At 42.1% G+C, this 24,660-nt stretch overlaps 2 protein-coding genes across 5 annotated transcripts; both read right to left on the reverse strand.

The window, feature by feature from the left end:
- Positions 1-1,895: 1,895 nt before the first annotated feature.
- On the reverse strand, positions 1,896-7,155 carry LOC135624320 (2-phytyl-1,4-beta-naphthoquinone methyltransferase, chloroplastic-like). Of its 4 annotated transcripts, none has more exons than XM_065127805.1 (9): positions 6,862-7,155; positions 6,690-6,754; positions 6,463-6,553; positions 3,973-4,061; positions 3,527-3,660; positions 3,388-3,449; positions 3,127-3,226; positions 2,286-2,459; positions 1,896-2,178 (listed from the first exon to the last, which is right to left on the reverse strand). In XM_065127805.1, exons 1-8 carry the CDS (start codon positions 7,096-7,098, stop codon positions 2,359-2,361), a joined length of 879 nt encoding a protein of 292 aa, XP_064983877.1. In that variant the 5' UTR covers positions 7,099-7,155; the 3' UTR covers positions 1,896-2,178; positions 2,286-2,358. The 4 variants fall into 4 exon arrangements, with proteins under 4 accessions (XP_064983877.1, XP_064983895.1, XP_064983885.1 ...); XM_065127813.1 differs by lacking the exon at positions 1,896-2,178 and adding an exon at positions 2,583-2,674 and having other exon boundaries at positions 2,322-2,459; XM_065127821.1 differs by lacking the exons at positions 1,896-2,178; positions 2,286-2,459 and adding an exon at positions 2,582-2,674.
- Positions 7,156-7,838: 683 nt separating this feature from the next.
- LOC135624334 (protein trichome birefringence-like 2) lies at positions 7,839-23,198 on the reverse strand. The gene is made up of 5 exons (XM_065127831.1): positions 21,743-23,198; positions 12,095-12,314; positions 11,816-12,009; positions 10,759-10,917; positions 7,839-8,419 (listed from the first exon to the last, which is right to left on the reverse strand). The coding sequence occupies exons 1-5, from the start codon at positions 22,981-22,983 to the stop codon at positions 8,077-8,079; spliced, it is 2,157 nt and encodes a 718-aa protein (XP_064983903.1). The 5' UTR covers positions 22,984-23,198; the 3' UTR covers positions 7,839-8,076.
- Positions 23,199-24,660: the final 1,462 nt, after the last annotated feature.

The raw sequence follows: 24,660 nt of genomic DNA on the forward strand, positions 1-24,660 counted from the left end.
TTTCTCATATATCCATCACGCTTCAACAATGGAACAGACTAAAAAATAAAAGGTCCTTATCGGAAAAAGATCTTACAGCTGGTCATATTACTATTAGGATCAAGAGCACTAAGAGGGGTGGGGGGTGAATTAGTGCAGCGAAAATCTTTCGACGATAAAAAAAAACGTTCGAACAATAAAAACGATTTAGGTGTGAAAGCCGATTCTAAGATTACTTTAACTTAAGATCAAGCGAGATGACGTTAAAGTCAATCTATGAAGGCAGTTTGCAGTTATGATGCAAACCAGAATATAAGCGCAAACTGAAATACAACGTTCGTACGAAGAAACTGATTTACATCTAAATGCTGATTCGTAAAACACTTTGATTAGGCGAGATGCAGCTTAGGCAAGGATATAAAGGCAGTTTGTAGTTAAGATAGAAATCAAAACGTAAACGCAAATTGAAATATGATGATCATATAAAAAAACAGATTTACGTCTAAACGCTGATTCGGAAAGTGCAAAGCTTGAAACCGGATCGTATATGCGCAGAAAGTAGTAAGCTTTAGAGGAGGTTTGAAGTAAAGATAATATGCTCAAAGTAAATGCAAACCGAGATTTAGAGTGGTTCGGTCAATCTTGACCTACTCCACTTTTGGCTTCCTCCACCGACAAGGTCACCGACGTCAACTAGAGGCCTTCCTTCAATAGGCGAAGGCCAACCACCCTTTTACAGTTTCACTCCTTTTGACGGGCTTAGGAGACAACCCTTACAGAATTTTCTCTCCTCTCTTTACAACTCAGAACTTGGAAGAACAGAGGGAGAAGAACTTTTGGCCTTTACAACAATTTTGAGCTCTAAGAATCACAGAAAAAGATCAAGATTTCGGTGTAAGTTCTTGTGCTTTCAATGCTGAATGGGTGGGGTATTTATAGGCCCCAACCCAGTTCAAATTTGGAGCTCAAAACTGTCAATTCCCGGAATTCCAGGATCAGGCGGTTGCACCTCCTGACTGGAGCGGTTGCACCGCCTAGCAGAGCTCAAAGACTGAGCCTCTGGGCGGTGCTACCTCCTGTCAAGGGCGGTTGCACCTCCTGACAGAGCTCGAAGACCGAGCTCAGGCGATTGCACCTCCTGACTGAGGCGGTTGCACCGCTTGGCAGAGCTCGAAGACTGAGCTCAAGCGGTGCCACCTATTGTCAGGGGAGGTTGCACCGCCCAGTCTCGCTCGGAGACTGAGCCCCAAGCGGTGCCACCGCCTGGCTGGAGCGGTTGCACCTCTCAGTCTCGCTCGGAGACTGAGTCCAGGCGGTGCAACCTCCTGCCTTGGGCGGTTCAACCGCTTGGCAAAAATCAGGATCCGAATGGGTTGATCCATTCGACCCAATTTGGGTTTTTCAGGGGCCCAATTGCCCCAAGATTAAGTTAATGGGATCACCTCCCATTTCCAACTTAATCAATGTGCTAACTACGATTTTTCTAAGACATTTACTGCAACTTGCTCCGGTGCGTCAATCGCTTCTTCCGGCGAGCTTCCGGCGAACTTCCGTCGATCATTCGATGAACCCTCGGTGATGCTCCTACGGACTTCCGGCAAACTCCTAGACTTGCGACGATTCACTTGGCGAGTTCCGACGAGCTTCTTTGGCAAGCTTATGGACTTCTTGGATTTGTTCCCGCAGAACTTCCGACGATTGTCCGAACTTCCGTCGAACTCTCGAACTCCCAACGTGATCATTGTCTTGACTCCGGCGCAACTCCTGTTGCATGTCTCACTTTCATCGCAGTTAATCCTGTACACTTATCTCAACATATAGATTAGATAACAAATGACAATTGACTTCATCATCAAAATCCGAGATTCAACAATTACAAGACTACAAAGGCAGCACAAGTGGTGATCACCAATCTATGAAGTGAAGGATGTAGTTAGAAAAACGTTGACGATCGAGTTGCAGACTTTAATTTTCTTTTCTAGGATTGGAAGGACCTCACTCTCTGTATCTAAGCAGGAAACGGGAAATAACTTTTTTGCTTTGCTATCTAACAACACTTGGAAGATTAACTTTGGAAACTCAGAACTGGAGGAGCAGTTGCTGAAATAAATGAGTGGTTGACAAGGATAACCATGAATCCCGAGAGAATAGAATCTTCTGCAAGCTAGGTGCCAGGAAACATCTGTATCAAAGCTCCACCTGCAAAGTCGTGAATGATGCTCAGCAGCTGATTGCCTTGCTGATAAAATTCCTGGTTTTCCAAAGAGACCACAATTTGTTTTTGTGTTTGTTAAGCTGAAAAATACCTAATATGGTGGTTCCATTTCAGATACTCTCTGATAAAACACGTCAATTCAGTTTGCACGAAGAAATTGTCTGCTATCGAGTTGCCACTAGGTTCCCCATGAAACCACCACCAATTTCGTAGTGTTCTGCTTTGGAAAATCCCACTTCCTTTGCCAGCTTCTCTAATTCTTTTCCTGCAGTTATAGAACATTTTGTTTAACCCATGGACGATGATATCAATCAAAGAAGAGTAACAAGTTTGGAACAACATCAATTTCAAGCACGAAGATATGACATGTGATTAGAATTATGAAAACCTCTCAGTGGTTCTAGGATTAATTATGGGAACCAAGCACGGTATTTGTTTCTCCACAAGGCAGTAGTTGCAACGTTATGTTTACCTCTTTCCCTAACAAATGCAGATGACCACCCAGAAACAGTCAAGTTAGAATCATCGAAGGAAAGAAGCCTAGGTTTTCTATCGAATGAGAATCTTGATTACATATAGTACTAGCAATATAATTCATAACAATCCTGAAACAATTAAATTCACCACAACAGACAAATTGCCAGTAACTATGAGATTCATGTGATGGAATTCATTGGCCAACCCATTAAATAAAATGAAGCCTAAGTCACAGATGACCGGTTAACATTAATATTCAACACCAAGTAGGAACCGCTAATGAAAATTTTAGCATGTAATCCATCCAACTTCAAAGCTACCCTAGCATATAAGAATCTTGGATCACTACATGTGTCACAGTTTTTTCTCCAAGGCAGCTCCATAGAAATTCATTCATGGGCGCTTCTTCATGAGAAGATACAATATAAGTAGAAGGAAAAAATATGACATCAAACCTGTTAAGAATTCATCGATTGATGTTTTCAAATATTTGTACTCTTGTGAAAGGCCATATTCACTTGCAGTAGGAACAACAACATTGTCTATTATCCATTCCTATATAACAAAAGCAGAAATCCCAGTATTTATTTGTCATATAAGAATGTAAACAACAATTATGAATGAAAAAGACAGGAAAAACAAATAGAATAAGATTTCAATAATGACAAACTTGAATTCTATAACTTCACATATAAAATCTATCATCTGGTAAGTACCTGCAACATGTTTACAAGAGATGATGTGCTCTTATTAAAATCTAAAATGGATACTTTTGAACCTACAAAAGAAAGTTAAAGTTAAATAAATTCTTATGACCATTGTCAGACTAACAAAAATAGGATAAGATTAAAAAACCTGGTTTCAGAACCCGAAAGATCTCACGCATAGCTTTTTGTCTATCAATCAGATTACGCAATCCATACCCAATGGTAGTAGCATCGAAGTAGCCATCTGAAAAGGGAAGGTCAAGTGCATCACCTTCAATCCACCTGCAAAAAGCACCATGTGTGTGGCACCAGAAGAATAAAAAGGAAAAAGAAGTCAAACGCTACCAAACCAACTAAATATTTTCAACAAAGCATCTATTTGCTGTTGTGTGTCACAAATCGTCTAGAACAAATACACCTAAGACATAATAGATGCCATTGAGTTTCTAATATAGAATTTAGATACAGTAGATTGCCCAAATTATTCATATTGCTGGAGCTAATTAAGGGCCTGAACGAGCAGATTTTATGTCCTTGCACTGGACAAGCACATCATGTTTCTACTTTCTATTTATAAATGCAACTGTTTCTTACTCAATGTTCTTGTAGCAGGCTTTCCAATATAGGTCTTCACGTCTGGAAGCAATGGACAGTTGCTCTCTTGAGAAATCAAGACCATAAACCTGCAAGTTTGTGAGAACATAGGACTCCCAACTGAGCTTACAGGTCAAAAAGTTTGAACTCAGAAAGTGTGGAAAATAAAGTAGGCTTAAACAACTATGATATCTTGATACTTGAAATGCTTAAACTAGTTCTATAAAACCATTTTGAAAAATACAGTGCATGGTTTGCGGATGACTAATTTCTCAGACAACATAGACACTAAAGTTGAGGATAAAATGAATTTCAAGTAAGTTTCTACTAATTTTGGTTCTCTTATTTTTCCTTGTCAACACAACTTCAAAGAATGCAATATGATGAAATAATTAATAGATACTTCACAACTAAGAACAGATGGACCAGTAGTTGAGTTTCCAAATTGTTGTCCAATACATATATAGGCAAACTGAGTTGTTTCTTGTGAATATACAAAGTCTCCACTAATTACTTTCCAGTTTTTGCACCTTCGTAACATATTACTATTACCATGAGAAAAAGTAATCTCAAGATAGCAAAAGAAAAGGAACATAACCAACCAAAAAATCAGAGTTAAAGAATGTCATTACCACCTACCAGGCTTTTTGTCCAGCTAAAGAGACCAGTGGCATCGGGATTGGGCTTAATGATGATGCTAACACGAGTGAGGACCTAATTTGAGAAGATCACCTCAATGTTAAGATGGTTTACTTGCCACAGCGTGTCACCATGCTCCGGTACATGCATGACTTCCCTTGGCACTAGATGACCCATATGGGACATACCCTTGACATGGCACTATGCCCTTGTGCCCCTACCTTATCGGCACAGATTCACCTAGCTGGCACAAGCAAACTCTCATACAATGCAAACCAATTCCATCGCTGTGGGAGTAGTGTACGATCTTACCGTTGTTGTGGTAGTAATGCACAGTCCTAGATTGCTGAATTTTATTTCCATCCAACCATATCAAGAGAAGAAAAGTATTTTCTCAATTTGATCATATAAGATTCCTAATTAACAAGCATTCTATCTAATCTAAATTTCATGATGCATTTTGTAGCTTGTTGTCCTTTTATTTCAAATTTCTACAGGAAATATTGTAGGTGGTTCCATGATGGAAGATCATTTAAAGATGCTAAAATTAAACAACAAAGAGGGTCAAGAATGTTCGATGAACCAACAATGGTTAAATCCTGTTCACAGAAGTTGAAAGGACACAGATAAGATAGATGACTGCTTAAAGGAAGATTCCTTTGAAGAACTAATCAAGGTTTTCAAATGGTCTAGAACTCCTATGCAGAACAAACCCATCAAACATTGTGCATCATCTATGAGAGCCACCTGTATTAACCAGCCTGAAGGAATGCAACCTTTGCATCCTGTCATAAGCTCAATTCAAGTATGCTGGTCGCGTCCTGCAGCAGAATGGATCAAGCTGAACACAGATGGGGCCTTTGAGGCCCATTCAAAGATGGGAGGTGCGGGTTTTGTGCTTAGGAACAGTGCTGCCAGATGTCTTCTTGCTGGTTGCAGATTTCTACTTGCAGGCAGCTCTTGGGCGAATGAATTTTTGGCAGTCAAAGAAGAAATCTCGGCTGCAATCCAGCTGGGTGTAAATAAGCTACTCATTGAAACTGATGCGGGATGGATTGTAAAAGTTTTGAACAAGGAGGAGGAATCTCCTCCTTGGTTCCTTCTTAATTTTCTTCGTGAGATTTTTGCTCTACTCAACTTGATCATCGAGTGGAGGGTGATAAACACCTTTGGAGAAGGCACCAGTGTGCCCACTGCTTGCTTCTTTTGCTAAAAGGTCCAAATCAGATCACATTTGGATGCAGGATTGACATCCTGACTTTCACTGTATTTTGCGCTTGGATGAGCAAGCTGTAACTTGTAATCGGCTTTTGAGTTAGTATAGTTCTTCTCTTTTTGGAAAAAAAAAAAAAATTGTGTATCATCATATCAAATCCAAATGATAAGGAATGGAAAAAATGGTTTGAACAGAAGAAAATTAGTACGGTATACAAAATTAATGTAGTTTAGGACTAAGAATCACGGCACCTTTCTCAGAGAGGGTAATCCTTTCATGAAATGCAACACCAAAACTTTGCACAATATTCCATCAATTACTCTCTTAAGTAGCGTATTGGCACAAATTGTCAATGAGCAAGCAAATCTGTTAACTGTACGAGTTATTTTCCTAACGATTTTCCCTTTAGTGGTGTTCATGTTCAACCTGAAGCTTATAGATTCAGTTTCTGTTCGTCCTCTTCTCTGGATATGATCAAAGAATATAAACTCAGGACGATTGAGCAAAAGCAGTTCCAAAGGCGCGTCCCCAACATGAACACCCAATATAAAAATCTAAATGAAGTAGAAATGAACAAACGAATGAAGAGGGAAAGCAAGAGACAGAGGAAGGATGGAATCGATGGACAAACGTACCTCTCCTTCGGTTCCGACTTTCTGGGAGAGAAAAAATACCAGATCGCCGCTCCCGCAGCACAAATCAAGAACCCGATTCCCTCGTTTCGCCCTACTTGAATGCGGTAATTGTGAAGAAGAAGAAGAAGAAGAAGAAGAAGAAGAAGGAAAAGAAAGCGAGAAAGGAAACAAAGGCTATGAGAAGAGAGAGAGTAAAGCAAGAGAAAAAGCCAAGAAAAGAAATCCACCCGCTCCAGGAGACGCACATCCTTTTCCAGGAGCGATGCTGTCCCAGGCTCAGCATGTCATTGAGCTGCCAAATTCCTTCCGTTATCATAGCTAAAAAGAAAGAAAGGAAGGAAGAGAGAGAGGCAGAGACAGAGGTGAAGGGTCGAGGAGATGAGGAGCTCGATGGCTTACGTTGTCGTAGACGGGAGCGATGCGGTTAAAGAGAGCATGGCGTTCAGCGGTGCAGCGGACCCGATTGTTCCCCAGCCGCCGCGGCGGCGGAGGAGGAGAGCGAAGAAGGAAGAGGAAGGGTCGTCGTGGAAGCCCTAAAGAGGAGCAACGAATAGGGAGCGACGACGGAGACCAGGAGGCGGAGTGGAGGTGGCGGACGGCAGACGGAGGCGGTGCAGGACCGTTAACAGCACCCATGCCGACGAAAATGCGAAGGAATGGAGTGGATGGGCGATCTCTCGCATGTGTGGCCGGGCGCAGATGATGGCGTATTATTATTATTATTATTATTATTATTATTATTATTATTATTATTATTATTATTATTATTATTATTATTATTATTATTTATTACTATTTTTTATTTTCATTATTATCATTATTATTATTATCATTATTATTATTATTATCATCATCATCATCATCATCATCATCATCATCATCATTATTATTAAAACCAAGATCCGGTTTTATTTTTAACTAAACTTTGTTTAATCCATTGGGAGTGAGAAGTCCGATAAGTTCTTACCTCATTACCGATATTGTGAGTTGAGATATTTAGCTACCAATTTACATGAATCAACTCTAAGACAATTAACCTCTTTGGTCGACCTAAAAATGTCTTTATCAAGATTTTGAGACAGCAAGGAATAACCCTTCATTTACAAAGATAAAATTCAATCTTTCCTAATCATTATGAAAAGATTGAGATTGATCAAAAAATAATACCGGCGCTTGTGTGGCACCAAATCGAACTAACAACACTTTAATCTAGTAAATCATATATCGCACCTACTTATCAAACATTAAGCGTTCAAAATCTAATCTAAACTATTTTGAATGTACTTATTAACTTAGCTAATAAAGTGGATAGAGAGAGTCAGGTCTCCACGATTCATGATCATCGTCTCTTCATGCTGCCAAATAGACAAAACCTGTGGTTCTACCTCCCAGTGAAACTCGCTAGGAAAATGAATCAATTATGACAAAGAAAAGCTCCTTCATGATTCTCCATGTCATCTACATTATTACTATTCACGAGCAGTTCTCGTAATATTATATATATATATATATATATATATATATATATATATATATATATATATATATATATATATAAATCAATCTTACTCTAGAAGAAGAAGAAGAAGAAGAAGAAGAAGTGGATTTGCTCAGTTATCTTCTCCAGGATCCTTTGCCAACTATAAGCAGAGAAGCATAGAGAAGCTCGTTCCATGAATCAGGTATTCCAGGCAAACACCAGTGGCTGCAGTCCTGAGACTTCTCGGCAGCAATTTGCTCTTCCACTGACATATATTTCTTTCTGTATATAGATGGGTGCCCATCCTTCCTATAATCTGTCAGCCTACTGATGTTAAGATATATAACTGGAGTCCTCGTCTGTTTTAGAATTTGCTCCACAACTCTCATCTTCGATGGGTACTTGGAGAGATAAGATTGGTTAAAGATTGGCTCAGTTTCTTTATGACACTGCCCTCCGGAATTCCATTGACCTCCCCTGCAAAGAATCAAAAGGTTCCAGTATGTACACCCAAAAGAGAAAGATCAACATGATAAAAAACATATGCCCAAAATAATCTGCTTATGTATGAAAATGATCAATATGTACACACAAAATAGACTTTACATGCAAATCTAATGTTCATGTCTTTGTATATCCATATGGGCCCACTCAAATACAGGGCCTTTGTCAACCAGGCAAGCTGTTTATCTTGTGAGAAGAACATACACTCTACAAAAAATGTACTCAAAGACGGTGCATTTGTCGAGCAGGCAGCCCATCGATATTATGAGAAGAACATGCATTCTCTTAATATGTAACATATCCGAGAAGTGTCTGTCTAATATATATACATGCAGATCATTTACCAAGAGTTGGCCGATAATCTTTAAAATTTAAGTTCCTGTTAATTAAGATAATGATATCCTGTCTCATTTACAGATCTGAGTAACACAAAGCGGGTATCCAATTGATTTACAGGCTTGTCTCAATAGTTTGTGATCTTTTTGTTGTATCATTAATCAGTCACTACAGGACCACCGAGTTGGTCCTCTGGTGCACCTAATAGCATTCATTTGTAAAGTTATTGATCAATTAACAGAGAGATTGCCGATCTGGGCATTTACTTGATGTTCCAAATTGATTTACTAAAAAAAATTGACCATATTACAATAAAAATGACTACTGAGGGACTTGTAAAATGTGTATCATTTAGTAAAAGCAACCATCATTCAGCAGCATACATAGATATATGAACGAGTATATTGCAATCCTCGGTATGACTCCGGAAGATATCCATTCAGCAACCTAGTTCTTTCAAGTAACAAAGTCATCTCTCAACCACATTGATGAAGGTTATCAACTAATAATCACCACATTTTGTTAACTTTTACCAATACATGATTCACCAAGTTTATCTTTTATTAAAGCATCATGAAGGAGAAAGCTTGTCAATTATAGATAAAGGAAGTAGAATAAGACTAATATCCCCGTTTTTTAGGAAAAATAAAACTTTTGCAAACTTATTCTATTCAAAGTAATAATAATCTTGTAATCGAGCACGTAAAAATGAATTTTTTTCTTCTTCTTCTTTCTCTTCTGAAGCAAAGTTGATTTCTTTTCCCTCTTCTAATTTAAGCATCTTTTAATAGAATTTTGTAGAACTGTTAGATAAATGAGAAGGTAATATTCACAACATTATTTTGACTTCTATGTGATGTAACAAGTCGGAGCTTCAAAAAGGCTCTAAGCACCCAATGCGATGCATATGTAAGCACATATAGATGAGATGATCCTACAACTGAGAATATACAAGAATGGAGGACCAGATATTGGGATCAAGAAGGTTAAAGAGGGCAGAAATATTATGATAACTTGCAGGTTCTGCAGTTCAACTAGCAAAAAAGAAAGCAGATGTGTTTTTAAGTCTAGGTTCAGGAATGTATTCAAAATGTCATGTCCGATGCAAAGTCCAAGTGGAGAAAAATGTGGAGACATCAAAAATATTTTTATTAATTTGAATGTGTTAAGATCTATTCATCAAGCATTAATGAATAGGAAAGTGATATGCCTATCATAAAATAATTCAGGCTACTTTGTGCACAGCATCTAGTACCTAAGAGTTGTATGCCATTTCCAAATCAGGCATAAAAAAACCTTCAAAGCACGAGGCAGGGAAATCTTCTCAACTTGATTGCATCCTGATAATTCTGTTCAGGGTAAGTTCTCTTCCGTTTGATTTGGACATGTCAAACTACATTTACAAGATTATAGCATGACTATAGTTTTTGAAGGACTTCCATCTTCCATATTTTGATACGGGAGAAACTCTTGAAGTTGATTATGGACATGTAAATTAAATGAGCTTATTTGAAAAGCTCTACTGACTTTTTCCTGTGTCCTCACTCCATCTCCCATTCCCCTGCCACTTTTTGAATTTTTATCAATTTCTACAAGGCCTGCCTAATATGTAGTGTTTAGTTTACCTTGACCTAGTTTAGCATAAAACATTTAAGAAGAGTCAAACAATAAAAAGAGAACTCCATAACAGAAAGTCTTTAAACCATAAGCTCTACTGCCCTTTTCTCTTCTATTTTGTTCTATAGTTGTTTCTAATGCAATATTATTGTCCCTAATAACAGTTCAGAAAAACATGATTCAAGTTCTGCATTCTTCTCTTATTCACTAGTAAGAAGTCATGCAACAAAAAATTATTAATGTTCAGAATTGGCAATGTTATATTTGTAGACTAGAGGCAGATTTCTAGCTTTTCCAATTCAGAATTTGCCACCAATCATAAAGATAAACATTGCACATAGTTCAAATTTTAGCACTACCTGAAATGGGTGAGAGAATATCCTCTGAAAACAACTTGAGTTTTACTGGAATCAATGTTCATGTCAATCCATCTAGACCAAGTGGTAAGAGCCTTCTTGTAGGCTTCCATGACTTTCAGAACTGGATATACATGATTTCCTTCTTGATAATAGTTTCTTCTGTCAGTTACATAAATTAGAGTCAAAAACATATATAAGAATTATTGTTCACAACTAAAAATGATATGGTAATCAATTTTTAATTATGTGATATCTTAAACATAAAGGAAAATGCATATAGACCAGCAATGATTTCTCATAATTATAAAATATCCCCTCCTCCATCAGTATTGCAAGATGTTTTTCCTTTAATCAAGATAAGATCACTCTTGTTTATAACTGTTTCATACTAATGTGGCAAAATATTTGTCCAAAGCTCCACTAATCATATATGTTGCATTATGATAAATGTTCCAAATAGTACGATACCCTCATTCTCTTCCTCTCTCCTCTTTTCATCCTGCAAATTCTTTGTAGTGAATGGTTATGGAGGATGAGGTGGTTCAAAATAGTGGCATGGAGAAGGCAAGATGGCGTTAGTGTCAGAGGCGGATAAAGAGAGTCAATAAAGCATTACCTACTATTATGGAGTAATTAAAGGCAGTGGTGGAGGTGGATCTAGGTCTTGGATGAGGTGTAGCAACTCTGTCAGAAATGGCAGAAGTGACTGTAGGACAAGGTAGAAGAGTCAAATTGGTGGTGGCAGTGGACTTCCATCATGGAACTGGTGGAGGAAAAAAATGAAAATAGAAGCATGAGGAACAATACAAAATGCATGACCATCAAATCAGTAACCCATTGTTCCTTCATATGAAAGTGATAATGTTCGTTTTTTATTGCTTAAAAATATCAACAAGGAGAGGGAACATAAATATGAGAAATCATGGGATTTTTATGCAAGTTTCTTTTTAATCAATGACAATTATTGCAGTCACCATAACATTAGTAACAAAAATATTGGTTTTACTACAACATATGCAAGAAAACGAACCGTAGGCCACATTTTCTGAGTACTCACCCTCTAGACGTTTGCTCATGAGTCCACCAGTGACCTGTGTTGAAAACTATAACATCTGCTTCACGGTACGCTAAAGTTGTTTCATCCAAAATATCCAATCTTAGCCTCTCATCCTCGGACCCATGTACATTCTTATACTGCATCTCTCTTACTAGAAATGGTGATCGTACAAAATCAACAGAGCACTGATAATCCTATAATGAGGTTCAAAGCAATAAGATGGAACTAAAAATATTTGGAAACCAAGAAGACTTAGCAACAAATAGAAAGTTCAATTACCTCAAATCTGAAGGAATAGTAGCCTTTGTATTTGAAATGGTTTCTTCTGCCTTTGACTTTAAATTGGCTTCTCCCAGAAACTTCATATACTCTTTTTTTGTTACTAATACTGTGTCGAAGAATGCAAACTAGAGACTCCCACATATTTCGATTGAGTGAATCACCAACAAAAACTAACCTTTTGCCTCTCAATCTTCCTAGAAAATCACTTGCATTCAATCTGTTAGAAGATCTAAAGAAGTGATGACTACATTTTATAATTTTTTGGGGGGTTGCAAGTATAATAAACTGAAAGCGAGCATAGAGAAATCAGTTGCTAACTCTCACAATTTTCCCTAGATTGAGATTCTCATGTGATGCTAAATATTTTCACATGTTGCGTGCATGTATCTGGACACAATGAAGGATTGGCTGCCAGAGTGTCAAATGTGCCAAGGAGATAAAAAAGATAAACCAGGAAAAGGAATAGAAAATAACTAAGTATTTGTTAATTATTTAAATTTTGCAAGGCAAATGTATGAAACCAAGGAACATTGTCAACAGTGCCAAAGAATATATTAGTATTATTACACCTTTTCTTTAATAACAGAGGGGTCAACACCCATCTATTACCTAGAGAAGCACCAAGGATTGGAACTCAGACTCTTTTCTAAATGAAGGGATGAACCAGTAGGATAAGGGCTGGTTGGGTAGGAAATATGTTCCACAGATCAAAAAATTTTCTAAAGTTGATTTAATTCAATTTATGATCACTATACCATGTAATAGTGTATCTGCATGAGGATAAAATTTAGCATAAGATTCTCATAATCACTGATAGGGAGGATATTATTGATTAACCATCATTCGACACGTATCCTCTGCATGGCGTCTAAGTTGGAAGAAGGAGACAAAAACTGCCTCTCATCGTCTGCCCACGTGGGAATGGGTCAAAGGCAGATAGTTATGGGCTATCTCTAACCTTGTTGTCTACGTGGAAAAGATGTCAAATTAAGGTTGTTAAAGGCGGTCAAAAATTATCCCCCAAAAAATATTCCACAGAAAATGTTATCCCTTCACTACTAAGTATAAAAGCTCACTTTTAACTTAGTCAATGGGTCACTTTTTACCATTGGCAACTGCACTCATCTACCTCGGGTTACTAATTTGGGCACCTCGCTCTTTGTGCAGGTGGCACCTCAAACAATCTCCTCAGGAGCTCAACGTTTTCACCTCGGAGGCACCTCGGACAATTCTGTGCACACAGGTTTGAACCACATCGGGCTAACTCGGATGTCAACAACATCGTCTGATAACATATTTGGCATTAGAAGAAGAGCCTAATGTCGCAAGAACGCCCGACCGCTGATCCTCTCAATGAACACTCGAGCGAAAAGGTTCTACCCATGAACCATAGTACTTTCACCCAGGGATTGTTGTACCGCCTGAAACGATATGGTTTTGGTAGTACCTATCAGTTCGAGCATGGACCGATACACGGACCACCTCGTTTCGGGTGGTCTGTATTAAAATAATAAAAAATCAAAAAGTGGTGGGCCTCGTCCATTTCAGCATTAAAAAATACATATATTAGGCTCTTCTCGCGTACGAAGTCGTGGCACTGCCTCTTCGCCACTGCAGTGCTGTAGCGGCACTATCTCTTCGCTGATTCATCATTGCGATGCTGCAAGGGTGCTGCCTCTTCACCGCATGCAGTGGCGCCGCCTCTTCGTCACTTCGTCATTGCAATGTTGCAATGGCATCGCCTCTTCACCGTTGTGATGCTACTGCTTCCCTTAGTGCTGCTTCCCAAGTATTGTTACTCTTCTTCTCCTCCTTTTCTTTCGTTTTCTTCTTCATTCTTCCTTTCTCCTTCTTCCTCCTCTGTTCCTCCACCGGACCTTCTTCTTCAACCTCTTTTTCTTCCTCATCGAAACATTAGTACACACCAATGTTTTGTGTGTCAATACACCGGTATGGAGTGGCACGTGCCATGCCATCAGCCAGCCGGCACACTGGCTCGGACCGGTAGGTCAAACCTTGCTTTCACCCAAGGGGGGCAAAAGCCACCCTTTCCACATATTGGTGCATCCACCTCGATGTAGACTCCAATATGATACTAGCACCTATTCAACGACCCGGGTCTCTCATCCGAGGGACAGCCTCAAGCCACCTCCTCGAACGAGCTACCAACCCCTTTTTTGGGTGTGCCCAAGGTACATTGGTCAGGCATCCTTACTCCCCCTCAAATAAGTGATCAAAGGGGCATAAGATCGACGTGTCATATGGGTCGGATGTCATGCTTCAAGACCCTCACTAAAGAACCCCCGAAGCACGCCCTCGGAGGGGGACAAATGATAGGGAGGATATTATCGACCAACCACCATCCTACCATGTCCTCCGCATTGTCACGAACGGTCGTCGCGAACTCGCAACAACTTCGTTCAACAAACCGTTCGTCGCTTTTGCATACTTGAACAGAGACATGGTAGCCTGTTTTGCCTTGGTTTTGTACGTTTTTGCTTGTAAAAATACATGTTCGAACAGGTTGTAGTGCACAGTGCAACCGCTCACCGCGCCGGGCCAAAAAGCCCCAAAATGGCTCCGTTTTCGCGTACCACGAGCTGTTTTCTGCAGCTCGCTGCAACGTGCGAAATGTCAGCCATCTCAGCACCCTGGAACCCTCCGGGTGGCACGGGGCTGGATGGGGCTTCGGTATATTGTCAGGCGTTAAATAATCTTCACAAGTTCGCACGTTTTCTTGACAGGAACTTGCCTTCGCGCCCGGCACCCGGTGAGCAGCTATTTGTGGACTTGCAGTTATTCGTTCAACCTTCTAAAGTCCTTGTTTTCCTCCTTTCTCTGTTTTCTCTCATGCACGCAAGGTGCTCGCTGAATTGCTTGTAAAGCTTCCCTCTTCGCGAGACGTCGGGACTTGTCCGTTGCTCGTTCTTCGAACTAATCAACTTTCTCTTTTACAGGTCCTTCGGGACCTGAGTGAGGTTGCAAATTGGCTGACCTTTGCGGACGCATATCGCAAGGGCGCGTCAAGACTTAGGCAATCCCAGATAAGTCCGAGAAGTTGGCGCAAGGTGCTTCGCGACTTAGGCAACTCAAGCTAAGTTTGCGTCTTGACCGCAAGGGTGCCTCATGACTTAGGTAATTCCAGCTAAATTCATGACATTGTGGTATCAGAGCGGGCAAGCAATTCGAGCAAGTAATGAAGGAACTTCGCAATTTCGCCATGGCAAAGCATCGTGGCGAATCAAGCAAGGCGAGGCAAGCCGGACCTTTGCCCCAAGCAACCGCAGGTGGGCTACAAGTGCAAACTCGCTCTCATGTCGTTGGAGCCACTTTGGAGGATCGTGGAAGCGAACATGATGAGCGAGAAATCGGCTACTCTTCGCGAGCGAAGGAGGCGCAATCTGGAGTGCCAACCGAGAAGAAGAGCCAAAAGGAGAGACTCATAACGGCAAAAACCCGCTTGGATGTTCTTAAAGCGAGCTTGGAGGAACTCTACCAAGGCCAGCGAAGGCTTCTTGGGGTAGAGAGCTCGCAAGAAGAAGCTGAATCCAGAATCGACAAAATCGAGGCCCTAGTCAATCGACTGTCAGACGACATCAAAGACTCCGTGCAACATCTGCAGGAAGTCATGGCAGAACTCACTTCCAGAGTGACCATGCTCACAAGGGCACTGAATGCGGGAGGAAGCAACACCCGCGTTGCACCGCCACAAAACTTAAGGGCACCCGAGCCGCATTGTTATGGAGGTGCCCGAGATACTAAAGAGCTCGAGAATTTCCTTTCGAGCTACGAGGCCTGATTTTAAAGAAACCAAAGTTTCAATAGCAACCATGTATTTGAATAGGGATGCAAAACTTTGGTGGCGAACCCGTTGGGAGGAGATCCAACAAGGTCGGTGTCGGGTGGACACATGGGAGGACTTAAAGCGAGAGTTGAGAACTCAGTTTCTACCTGAGAACACAGAGTTCGTCGCAAGGAGAAAGTTGAGACAACTCCGCTAAAATACTTCCATCCGTGACTACGCAAAGTAATTTTCTACGCTAATGCTGAACATACAGGACATGTCCAAGAAGGATAAGCTATTCAGCTTCCTCGATAGTTTGAAGTCATGGGCGCAACAAGAACTGCATCGAAGGAATGTCACTGATGTGATCCGGGCAATTGCTACCGCAGAAAGGCTCACTGACTTTGTTTCCTCTGAGGACCCAGGAAAAAGGAAATAATCTTTAGGAAATCGCCCTCCAAAATATTCTCGAGAGAAGGAGCTCGGGGGCGAACAAAGGAAGAAGAGTTCCCACAAAGGGTCAAGCTCAAACGGCAAGGCCCCGAAAACTAGTGGATGCTTCTTGTGCAGAGGGTCGTATATGGTGAGGGAGTGCCCACAGAAACAGGCACTCAATGCTTTAACAGCTTCCATCCATCCCCCCAAATCAGACAAGGGCAAAGCCGTCGCCCTAAGTCCAAGCAGTTCAGAATCTAGCAACGATGATGAGGAGTCGTAAGGTCCCCGAATGGGAGCAATGCGTTTATTAAATGCATTGCGGGGTCAAGTGGGGGAGCACATGAAGGCAAAGCCATTGAAAGAAGGGAGTAGCGAGCTGATGTATGTGGACATTAAGCTCAATGGCCAAACAACCCGTGCAATGGTGGACACAGGCGCTACCCATAACTTTATTGTCGATCGAGAAGCAAAGCGACTTGGGCTGATCTTGGAGAAGAACCCAAGTCGAATGAAGGCGGTGAACTCGGAGGCCAAGCGAATCTCCGGGTTGGCAAAGGGAGTTTCCATTAAGATCGGAACGTGGAACGGGAGTACTAACATGATGGTGGTGCCACTGGACGACTTCCAAATGATTCTTGGAATGGAATTCATACACGTAGCGAAGTTAGTACCAATGTCGTTCCTAAACTCCCTATGTATGATGGGAGGTGACGACCCCTGTGTGGTTCCTGTCTCTCGGAGGGGAACCAGGGAACCCCAACAGATATCGGCATTACAACTAAAGAAAGGGGTACGAAAAGGCGAATTAACATTTGTGACTGCTATGAAGCTAGAGTCACTCGACGAGAAGGCCATTCATGAACCTGCTGTGGTGGCTAACGTGCTGAGGGAGTTCACAGACGTTATGCCACCTGAGTTACCGAAGACTCTACCGCCACGCAGAGGCGTGGATCATCATATCGAGCTAGAGCCAAGAGTGAAGCCTCCAGCAAGAACACCATACCGCATGCCCCCTCCTGAGTTGGCAGAACTCATAAAGCAGTTAGATGAACTGCTAAGCAGTGGTCTCATCCGCAGTTCTAAAGCACCATTCGGAGCTCCAGTTCTCTTCCAAAAGAAACAAGATGGGAGCCTCCGACTATGCGTCGATTATCGAGCCCTCAATAAAGTGACGGTGAAGAACAAGTATCCAATCCCACTCATCGCGGACTTGTTTGACCAATTGGGCAAGGCCAAGTATTTCTCCAAACTCGACCTCCGGTCGGGATACTGGCAAGTGCGCATTACCGAAGGCGACGAAGCAAAGACTACTTGTGTGACCAGGTATGAAGCGTTTGAGTTCTTGGTGATGCCTTTCGGTTTAACCAACGCTTCGGCCACGTTCTGCACTCTTATGAACCAATTATTCAAATAGTATTTGGGTAAGTTTGTGGTCATCTACTTGGACGATATCGTCGTCTACAGCCAAACGCTCGAGGAGCATATCGAGCACCTTCGAACAATTTTCAAGGTTCTCGGGGAGAACACTTTGTTCGTGAAGAAGGAGAAGTGCTACTTTGCTCAAACGGAGATCTTGTTTTTGGGGCATCGAATCGGTGATGGCTTTATTCGGAATGACCAATCAAAGGTGCAAGCTGTTGCGGAATGGTGAACTCCAAAAAAGGTGCCAGAGTTGAGATCCTTCCTTGGTTTCGTCAACTACCATCGACGCTTCATAGCGGGGTATTCGAAGCGTGCAACTCCACTGACAGAGTTACTGAAGGAGTAGCCTTGGAGGTGGTCTGACAAATGTGAAGATGCATTCCTAGATCTTAAGGTTGTTGTGTTGGAAGAACCGATGCTCAAATTGTCGGACTATGGGGAGCCCTTCGAAGTCTATACAGATGCTTCAGACTTTGCTATTGGGGGAGTACTCATGCAGGAGGGTCATCCGGTGGCCTACGAGAGCCACAAGCTTAACGAGACCGAGTGGCGGTATCCGGTGCACGAGAAGGAGATGACAGCGGTGGTCCACTATCTACGAGTTTGGCGACACTACCTTCTTGGATCGCGATTTGTGCTGAGGATAGACAACATCGCTTTGAGCTATTTCCAAACTCAGAAGAAACTCTCCCCAAAGCAAGCACGATGGTAAGACTTCCTAGCTGAGTTTGATATGGCAATAGAGTACAAGCCCGGAAAAGCAAATGTCGTGGCCGATGCATTGAGCCGGAAGGTGGAGCAAGTGAACGCCATACAGTTGGAGGGCAGAGGCCAAGCAAGTCAGTTGCACTCCAACATCCTTTCCAAGATCAGGGATGGACTGTATAGTGATCCCCAGGTAGCAATCCTGATGCAGCTCATCAAATAAGGCAAGGCACGACGATTTTGGGTCCAAGAGGGACTCGTTTACACAAAAGGGAATAGGGTTTATGTTCCTCGAGTGGACAATTTGAGACGTGAACTCTTAAGTGAGTGTCACGATTCCCTTTGGGCTGGACATCTGGGCATTTACAGAACCTTGACTCTCATTGAGAGGGCCTTCTACTGGCCGAAGATGGGGACTGATGTGGAGGAATATGTTCGAACGTGCCTCACTTGCCAACAAGACAAGATAGAGCATTGGAAGCCGGTGGGGCTTTTGGAGTCGTTGCTCGTACCAGGAAGACCGTGGGAGAGCATTTCCTTGGACTTCATATCAAGCTTGCCGATAGTAGAGGAACTAGGATCGATACCCATAGTGGTCGATCGATTTTCAAAGTTTGCAACTTTCATTGATGCGCCCCTACACTGTTCAGCAGAGGAGGCGGCCAAGCTGATAATGAAGAATGTGGTGAAGTATTAGGGAGTCCTACACAATATTATCAGTGATCGAGACGCTCGGTTCCTGGGACGATTCTGGACCGAGCTATTCAAATTGTTGGGGTCTAAGTTATACTTCTCCATAAGCCTCCACCCCTAGACAGATGGCCAAACCGAAAGGATAAACTCGCTCCTGGAGCAATACCTTCGGCACTACGTGAGTGCCAACCAAGAGATTGGGTGAAGCTACTGGACATAGCCCAATTCTCCTACAACTTGCAGCGGAGCTCTGCGTCCAACAAGAGACCCTTCGAGATCATTACAAGATAACAACCGTCGACTCCTCACACCTTGGCTATCAGAGACACTAGGAGTAGTCCGTCAGCATATCACTTTGCCAAAGAATGGCATCGAAATGCAAATATTGCGCGGGCTTACTTGAAGAAGGCGACCAAAAAGATGAAGAAGTAGACTGACTTGGGAAGGCGACCGCAAGAGTTCAAAGTACACAAAGGATTGGTGCGGAAGTATGAAGGGCCCTTCCCAATTATCAATAGGGTGGGCAACGTCTCCTACAGGTTACAACTGCCGACGTGGCTCAAAATTCACAATGTTTTCACGCCAGCAACTTGAAAGCCTACCACTCAGATCCGCAAGATGCTTCCCGAAGTGTTCCAATTCGGCTACCCCCCACCAGAGCCTCCTACGAGAAGCGAGTTAAAACCATTCTGGCGGATCGCAAGATAAAGCTACCCAATGGAGCTGAGCAGACCGAGTACTTGGTGAAGTGGCGAAAGCTTCCCCGAACTGAAGCCAGTTGGGATCCCAAAGATGCCCTACGACATGAAGAAGCAATCATCAACAACTACCAACAAGCGTCGACGAGGGCGTCGACAGTTTAAGTGGGGGAGAATGTCACGAACGGTCGTCGCGAACTCACAACTTCGTTCAACGAACCGTTCATCGCTTTTGCATGCTTGAACAGGGACATGGCAGCCTGTTTTACCTTGGTTTTGTGTGTTTTTGCTTGTAAAAATACATGTTCGAACAAGTTGCAGTGCACAGTGCGACCGCTCACCGCACCGGCCCAAAAAGCCCCAAAATGGCTCCTTTTTAAGTGTCGCGAGCTGTTTTTTGCAGCCCGCTGCAGCGAGCGAAATGTCAGCCATCTCAACACCCTAGAACCCTCCGGGTGGCACGAGGCTGGATGGGGCTTCAGTATATTGTCGAGCGTTGAACAATCTTCACAAGTTCGCACGTTTTCTTAAAGGGAACTTGCCTTCGCGCCAGGCACCCGGTGAGCAGATGTTTGTGGACTTGCAGTTGTTCGTTCAACCTTCTAAAGTCCTTGTTTTCCTCCTTTCTCTGTTTTCTCTCATGCACGCAAGGTGCTCGCTAAATTGCTTGTAAAGCTTCCCTCTTCGCAAGACGTCGGGACTTGTCCGTCGCTCGTTCTTCGAACTAATCTACTTTCTCTTTTACAGGTCCATCGAGACCTGAGTGAGGTTGCAAATTGGCTGACCTTTACGGACGCATATCGCAAGGGCGCGTCAAGACTTAGGCAATCCCAGTTAAGTTCGAGAAGTTAGCATAAGGGTGCTTCGCGACTTAGGCAACTCAAGCTAAGTTCGCGTCTTGGCCGCAAGGGTGCCTCACGACTTAAGCAATTCCAACTAAGTCCGTGACAACATGGCGTCCAGACTATAAGAAGGAGACAAAAGTTGCCCCTGACTGGTCTACTAGTGTGGACACGGGCCCAAGGCAGATAGTTATGGGCTATCTCCGCCCTTGTTGCCTATATGGAAAAGAGACCAAATTAAGATTGTTAAAAGCGATTAAAAGCTATCCCCCTGAAGGATATTCCATAGAATATGTCATTCCTTCACTACCAAGTATAAAAGCTCACTTTTAACATAGTCAATGGGTCACTTTTTACTACTGGTGACTACACATCTTTTTTTGGTAAGTTTTTTTTTTTTGGTAAGTACTACACTCATCTACTTCGGGTTACTAATTTGAACGTCTGAGAGATCGAATCGGAAAACCACTCCCAACCTCGATCTTCGTGCAGGTGACACCTCGGACAACCTCTTTGGGAGCTCAACGTTTCCACCTCAAAGACACCTTGGACAATCCTACACACATGGGTATGAACCACATTGGGCTGACTCAAACATAAACGACATCATCCCGTAACAATCACCATAATAAGATAACAATTCCTATGCCCCTGTTATTTCCTAACAGGGACAATTATAAGTCAGCTTGTCTGGATCTCTATTTGCAGCCAAACATTTTGCTTGAAACATTTGAGAAATGCATTAGTGCGTGACCTTAATTGGTTTTGAGTGACACTTCAAGTTTGCAATTTCTGCACAAGCACCTCCTCTCTAGGCAGAACAAATAACACTTCTTATAAAGATGCTTGTAAGCAAACAAATGGAAGCAAGGTCATCTTGATCAAAGGCATGGAAACAAGAGAAGAGAAGCTTCTATTGAAAGACAAGTGAGTGATCAAGTAAGCAATTCCACGATTAAGCCAAAAAGTAGACAGAAGAACTGGTTACAGTAGTTAGAGGGTAGATCGGGAGCAACCAAGACTTAACCAAAGCAGAAGGAAATGAAATGAAAGGCTCACTTGCCTTGGGATGTCGCAGTCGTAAGGTTGCCATCTCCATTTGAGGAAATCTGAATCAGGCCTGCCATTCTTATGACAGTTAAAATCGTCATCGAGGTAAGGACAAGAGCCTGCAGGATAGTAGGGTTGGTTCTTTTCAGCCCTCACCCATCTTCCATGGAATATATCACACTGTTCAGAGGAACCGCCTGTAGCCTTCACCGCAACCGTCGGCCGGGAATCATTCCTTTTCCCTGCAGCAGCAGCAGGAGCAGCTTCCTCGACTGGGTCGATGAGCTTCCCTCCTCCTACTGCTACTCCTCCTTGATTCATTTCTCCATGTTGTTGTTTCATTTGGTGATCTTCGCCCATAGCTCCACTCTTTTTCTCAGAAATCTGACCCTTAAAACAAACATCTTTAATTGTGCTATTTCTTACCAGAATTTGCTTTTCCGCTCCTACGCAGCTACTTGTCATGTCAGGGTGTTGGCTCTCGGAAGCAAACGATTTGGCGATGACGGCTTCTCCAGAGGTTTCGTTGCCACTGCTTTTGGTCGCCGTACTACTTGTCATGTCAGGGGTTTTACTCTCGGAAGCAAAGGATTTGCCAATGACGACTTCTCCAGAGATTTCCTTGTCACTGCTTTTGGGCGCCACAATACTTGTACCGTTAGGGGGTTTGCTCTCGGAAGCAAAGGATTTCCCGGTGACTTCACCAGATGCTTCCCCACCAGTGCTTCTGTCGGTGGCGCTCGCCAAGGTGTTGTTCTTGGTGAAATTCTCGGCGTGCGCAGGGAAGGCGCTCTTCCAGCCCCGCTGATCTGATTCTTTTCCGGAAAGAGGACCCTGCATTGAAGAAGAATCCGCACCACCATCGCCATTACCGCCATAAGTACTCTCAGAAACCGCTCCGCTCCGATTCACCAACAAAGGATCCACCACAACATCATCCTGCTTCTTCTCCTTTTCTCGTGGTGGTGGCGGTGGCGTAGAATTAGACGAATTGTTGGAAGAAGAGGGAGAGAAGTAAAACCAAGAGAGCAGATTGGTGGAAGAAGGCGAGACGGTGGAACTGCTGCTGAGAGGGAGGAGGTGAGAGATGGCAAAGAGAGAGGCAGCCACCACGAGGAGGAAAAGAAGGAAGGCAGAGAGCACCGTGAGCCTAGACTTGGAGGAGGAGAAGAAGTGATGTCTCAAAAAGGCGAGGCTTCCTCCTCCAGCAACCCATCGACAAAACTCAACAATGGTGAGTCTGGTGACCATCATACATACCCAAAATACAAATATCCTTGCTAAATTCGTCTTAAAGGAGTAAATTAAGCAAGAAAAGGATAGACTGTGAGATCATGCGCCGGCCGAGAGAGGAAGAGAAGAAAGCACTCGATGACAGATGTGTCGGTGGCTCCTTCGTTCTTCTTCGCAACTCTCTCTCGGTCTGTCTTGGGGAATAAGAAAGCAGTGACCGGTCGTACGCAGCGTGAGAGAGAGTGTGTGTGTTAAAAGACTTGCTTGCTAGATCCGTCAAACGGGAGTGCAAACGACATGCGTGACCGCCTCACTCGTTATTCACCGTTTAAATCTTGAATGCCCCTTATAAAATGTCTTAAAACGATTTATGATGGCCACGTTCTGGAAATTCCTCTTATAAGGAATTTTTGAAATAAACAAATATATATATGACATTTAAAAAAAATTTAAATTATAATGATATATAGAGAGAGAGAGATATATATATATTAGATATTATCCTTAGATATTTGGCTAGGGAGCCTTCAACGTGTGGACACGGGAGATAACTTGTGGATAATGTGTCTTATTATAAATGTATACATTTTTTTTTAATTTTCGAACAAAATTGTCATAAGTAATTGTATCTAGTTAATGACATGTAACATTAAATTATAAGTAATCGTATCGGGTCAGATTGATCTTCTTTGTACCGAGTTATAATCAGATCTTTTGGTTCACATATATAATATATTAAAATAAGATATATTAGGGGGGAAATATTATTATCTTAGTCGGTACAATATTGTTTGAACCTAGATTTATAGGATTATCTGATATATCTCCGAGATAATAATATCAAGCTTTCGAGGTGCTATCTACATAAAGATCGAGGTCAGGTTTTCTGTCCTAGGCCCTTCAATGTTTAAATTAGTAAAATATGAGTGTGGACGTTAATAATTCAAAAAAAAAAATCTCTTCTTTCTATCTAGTTTTTATACTAGGTTTCTATCTAATTGTCTTTATCAGAAAAGAAACTTATAATTGTTTTTCTTACTATAAATGATGAGAATAAAGTTATTTTTTCTTTCCTTTTTGGGTGCTTTGAAACGGTGACGTGTTGGATGACAATATAACCTTTATCATTTGTCCGCTCCCCCCCCCCCCCCCCCTCCCTCCCAATTTAAAGCTCTTTTGAGAAGGGTTCGAAGTGTAATGTTTAGTTCATTCAACACATGTGCATTCGAAATTTGCCTTTACGAGTTAAGTTGTCTCCTTTGTTATGGTAGATTTATCTTTATGCAAGTTGATTTTTCTTTTACTCATGTGCCTTCGGTATATTTTGCATTATGCTACCATTGTAGTAGACATCTTTTCATGTGGATTGAGTTTTCTTGACTAACGTATCTCCAGCACATTTGATATATGCATTTATCATTACATCTCTTTTTACGCGGGTCGGGTTTTTCCGACTCACACATCTCGGGTATATTTGACCTTTTACCTCCACTATGGTGGATTTTTTTTTTGTGTGAGCCAGGTTTTCCTAACTCATGCGTCTCAGGCACATTTGGTCTTAAGCCTCCATCGTGACAAATTTCTTTTCATGCGAGTTAGATTTTGTGAGTCATATGTCTTAGGCACATTTGACATTTCGCCTTTGTCATGGTAGATTTTTTTTTTATGTGAGTTGGATTTTTTCGACTGACATATCTC

This window comes from Musa acuminata, chromosome BXJ1-3 (genome assembly GCF_036884655.1).
Source record: "Musa acuminata AAA Group cultivar baxijiao chromosome BXJ1-3, Cavendish_Baxijiao_AAA, whole genome shotgun sequence".
Lineage (NCBI taxonomy): Eukaryota > Viridiplantae > Streptophyta > Magnoliopsida > Zingiberales > Musaceae > Musa > Musa acuminata.

Bases quoted from the DNA above. Each gene is read 5' to 3' on its own strand.
- LOC135624334 (XM_065127831.1), bottom strand. From the start codon at position 22,983: ATGATGGTCACCAGACTCACCATTGTTGAGTTTTGTCGATGGGTTGCT. The intron at 12,315-21,742 runs GCAAGTGAGCCT...ATCTTCTAACAG, and splicing joins TACGACTGCGACATCCCAAG to ATTGAATGCAAGTGATTTTC. The intron at 12,010-12,094 runs GTAATTGAACTT...ACCTCATTATAG, and splicing joins ACTATTCCTTCAGATTTGAG to GATTATCAGTGCTCTGTTGA.
- LOC135624320 (XM_065127805.1), bottom strand. From the start codon at position 7,098: ATGGGTGCTGTTAACGGTCCTGCACCGCCTCCGTCTGCCGTCCGCCAC. The intron at 3,227-3,387 runs GTACTTACCAGA...TTTGTTATATAG, and splicing joins CTCTTGTAAACATGTTGCAG to GAATGGATAATAGACAATGT. The intron at 2,460-3,126 runs GTTTGATGTCAT...CTATAACTGCAG, and splicing joins AATCGATGAATTCTTAACAG to GAAAAGAATTAGAGAAGCTG.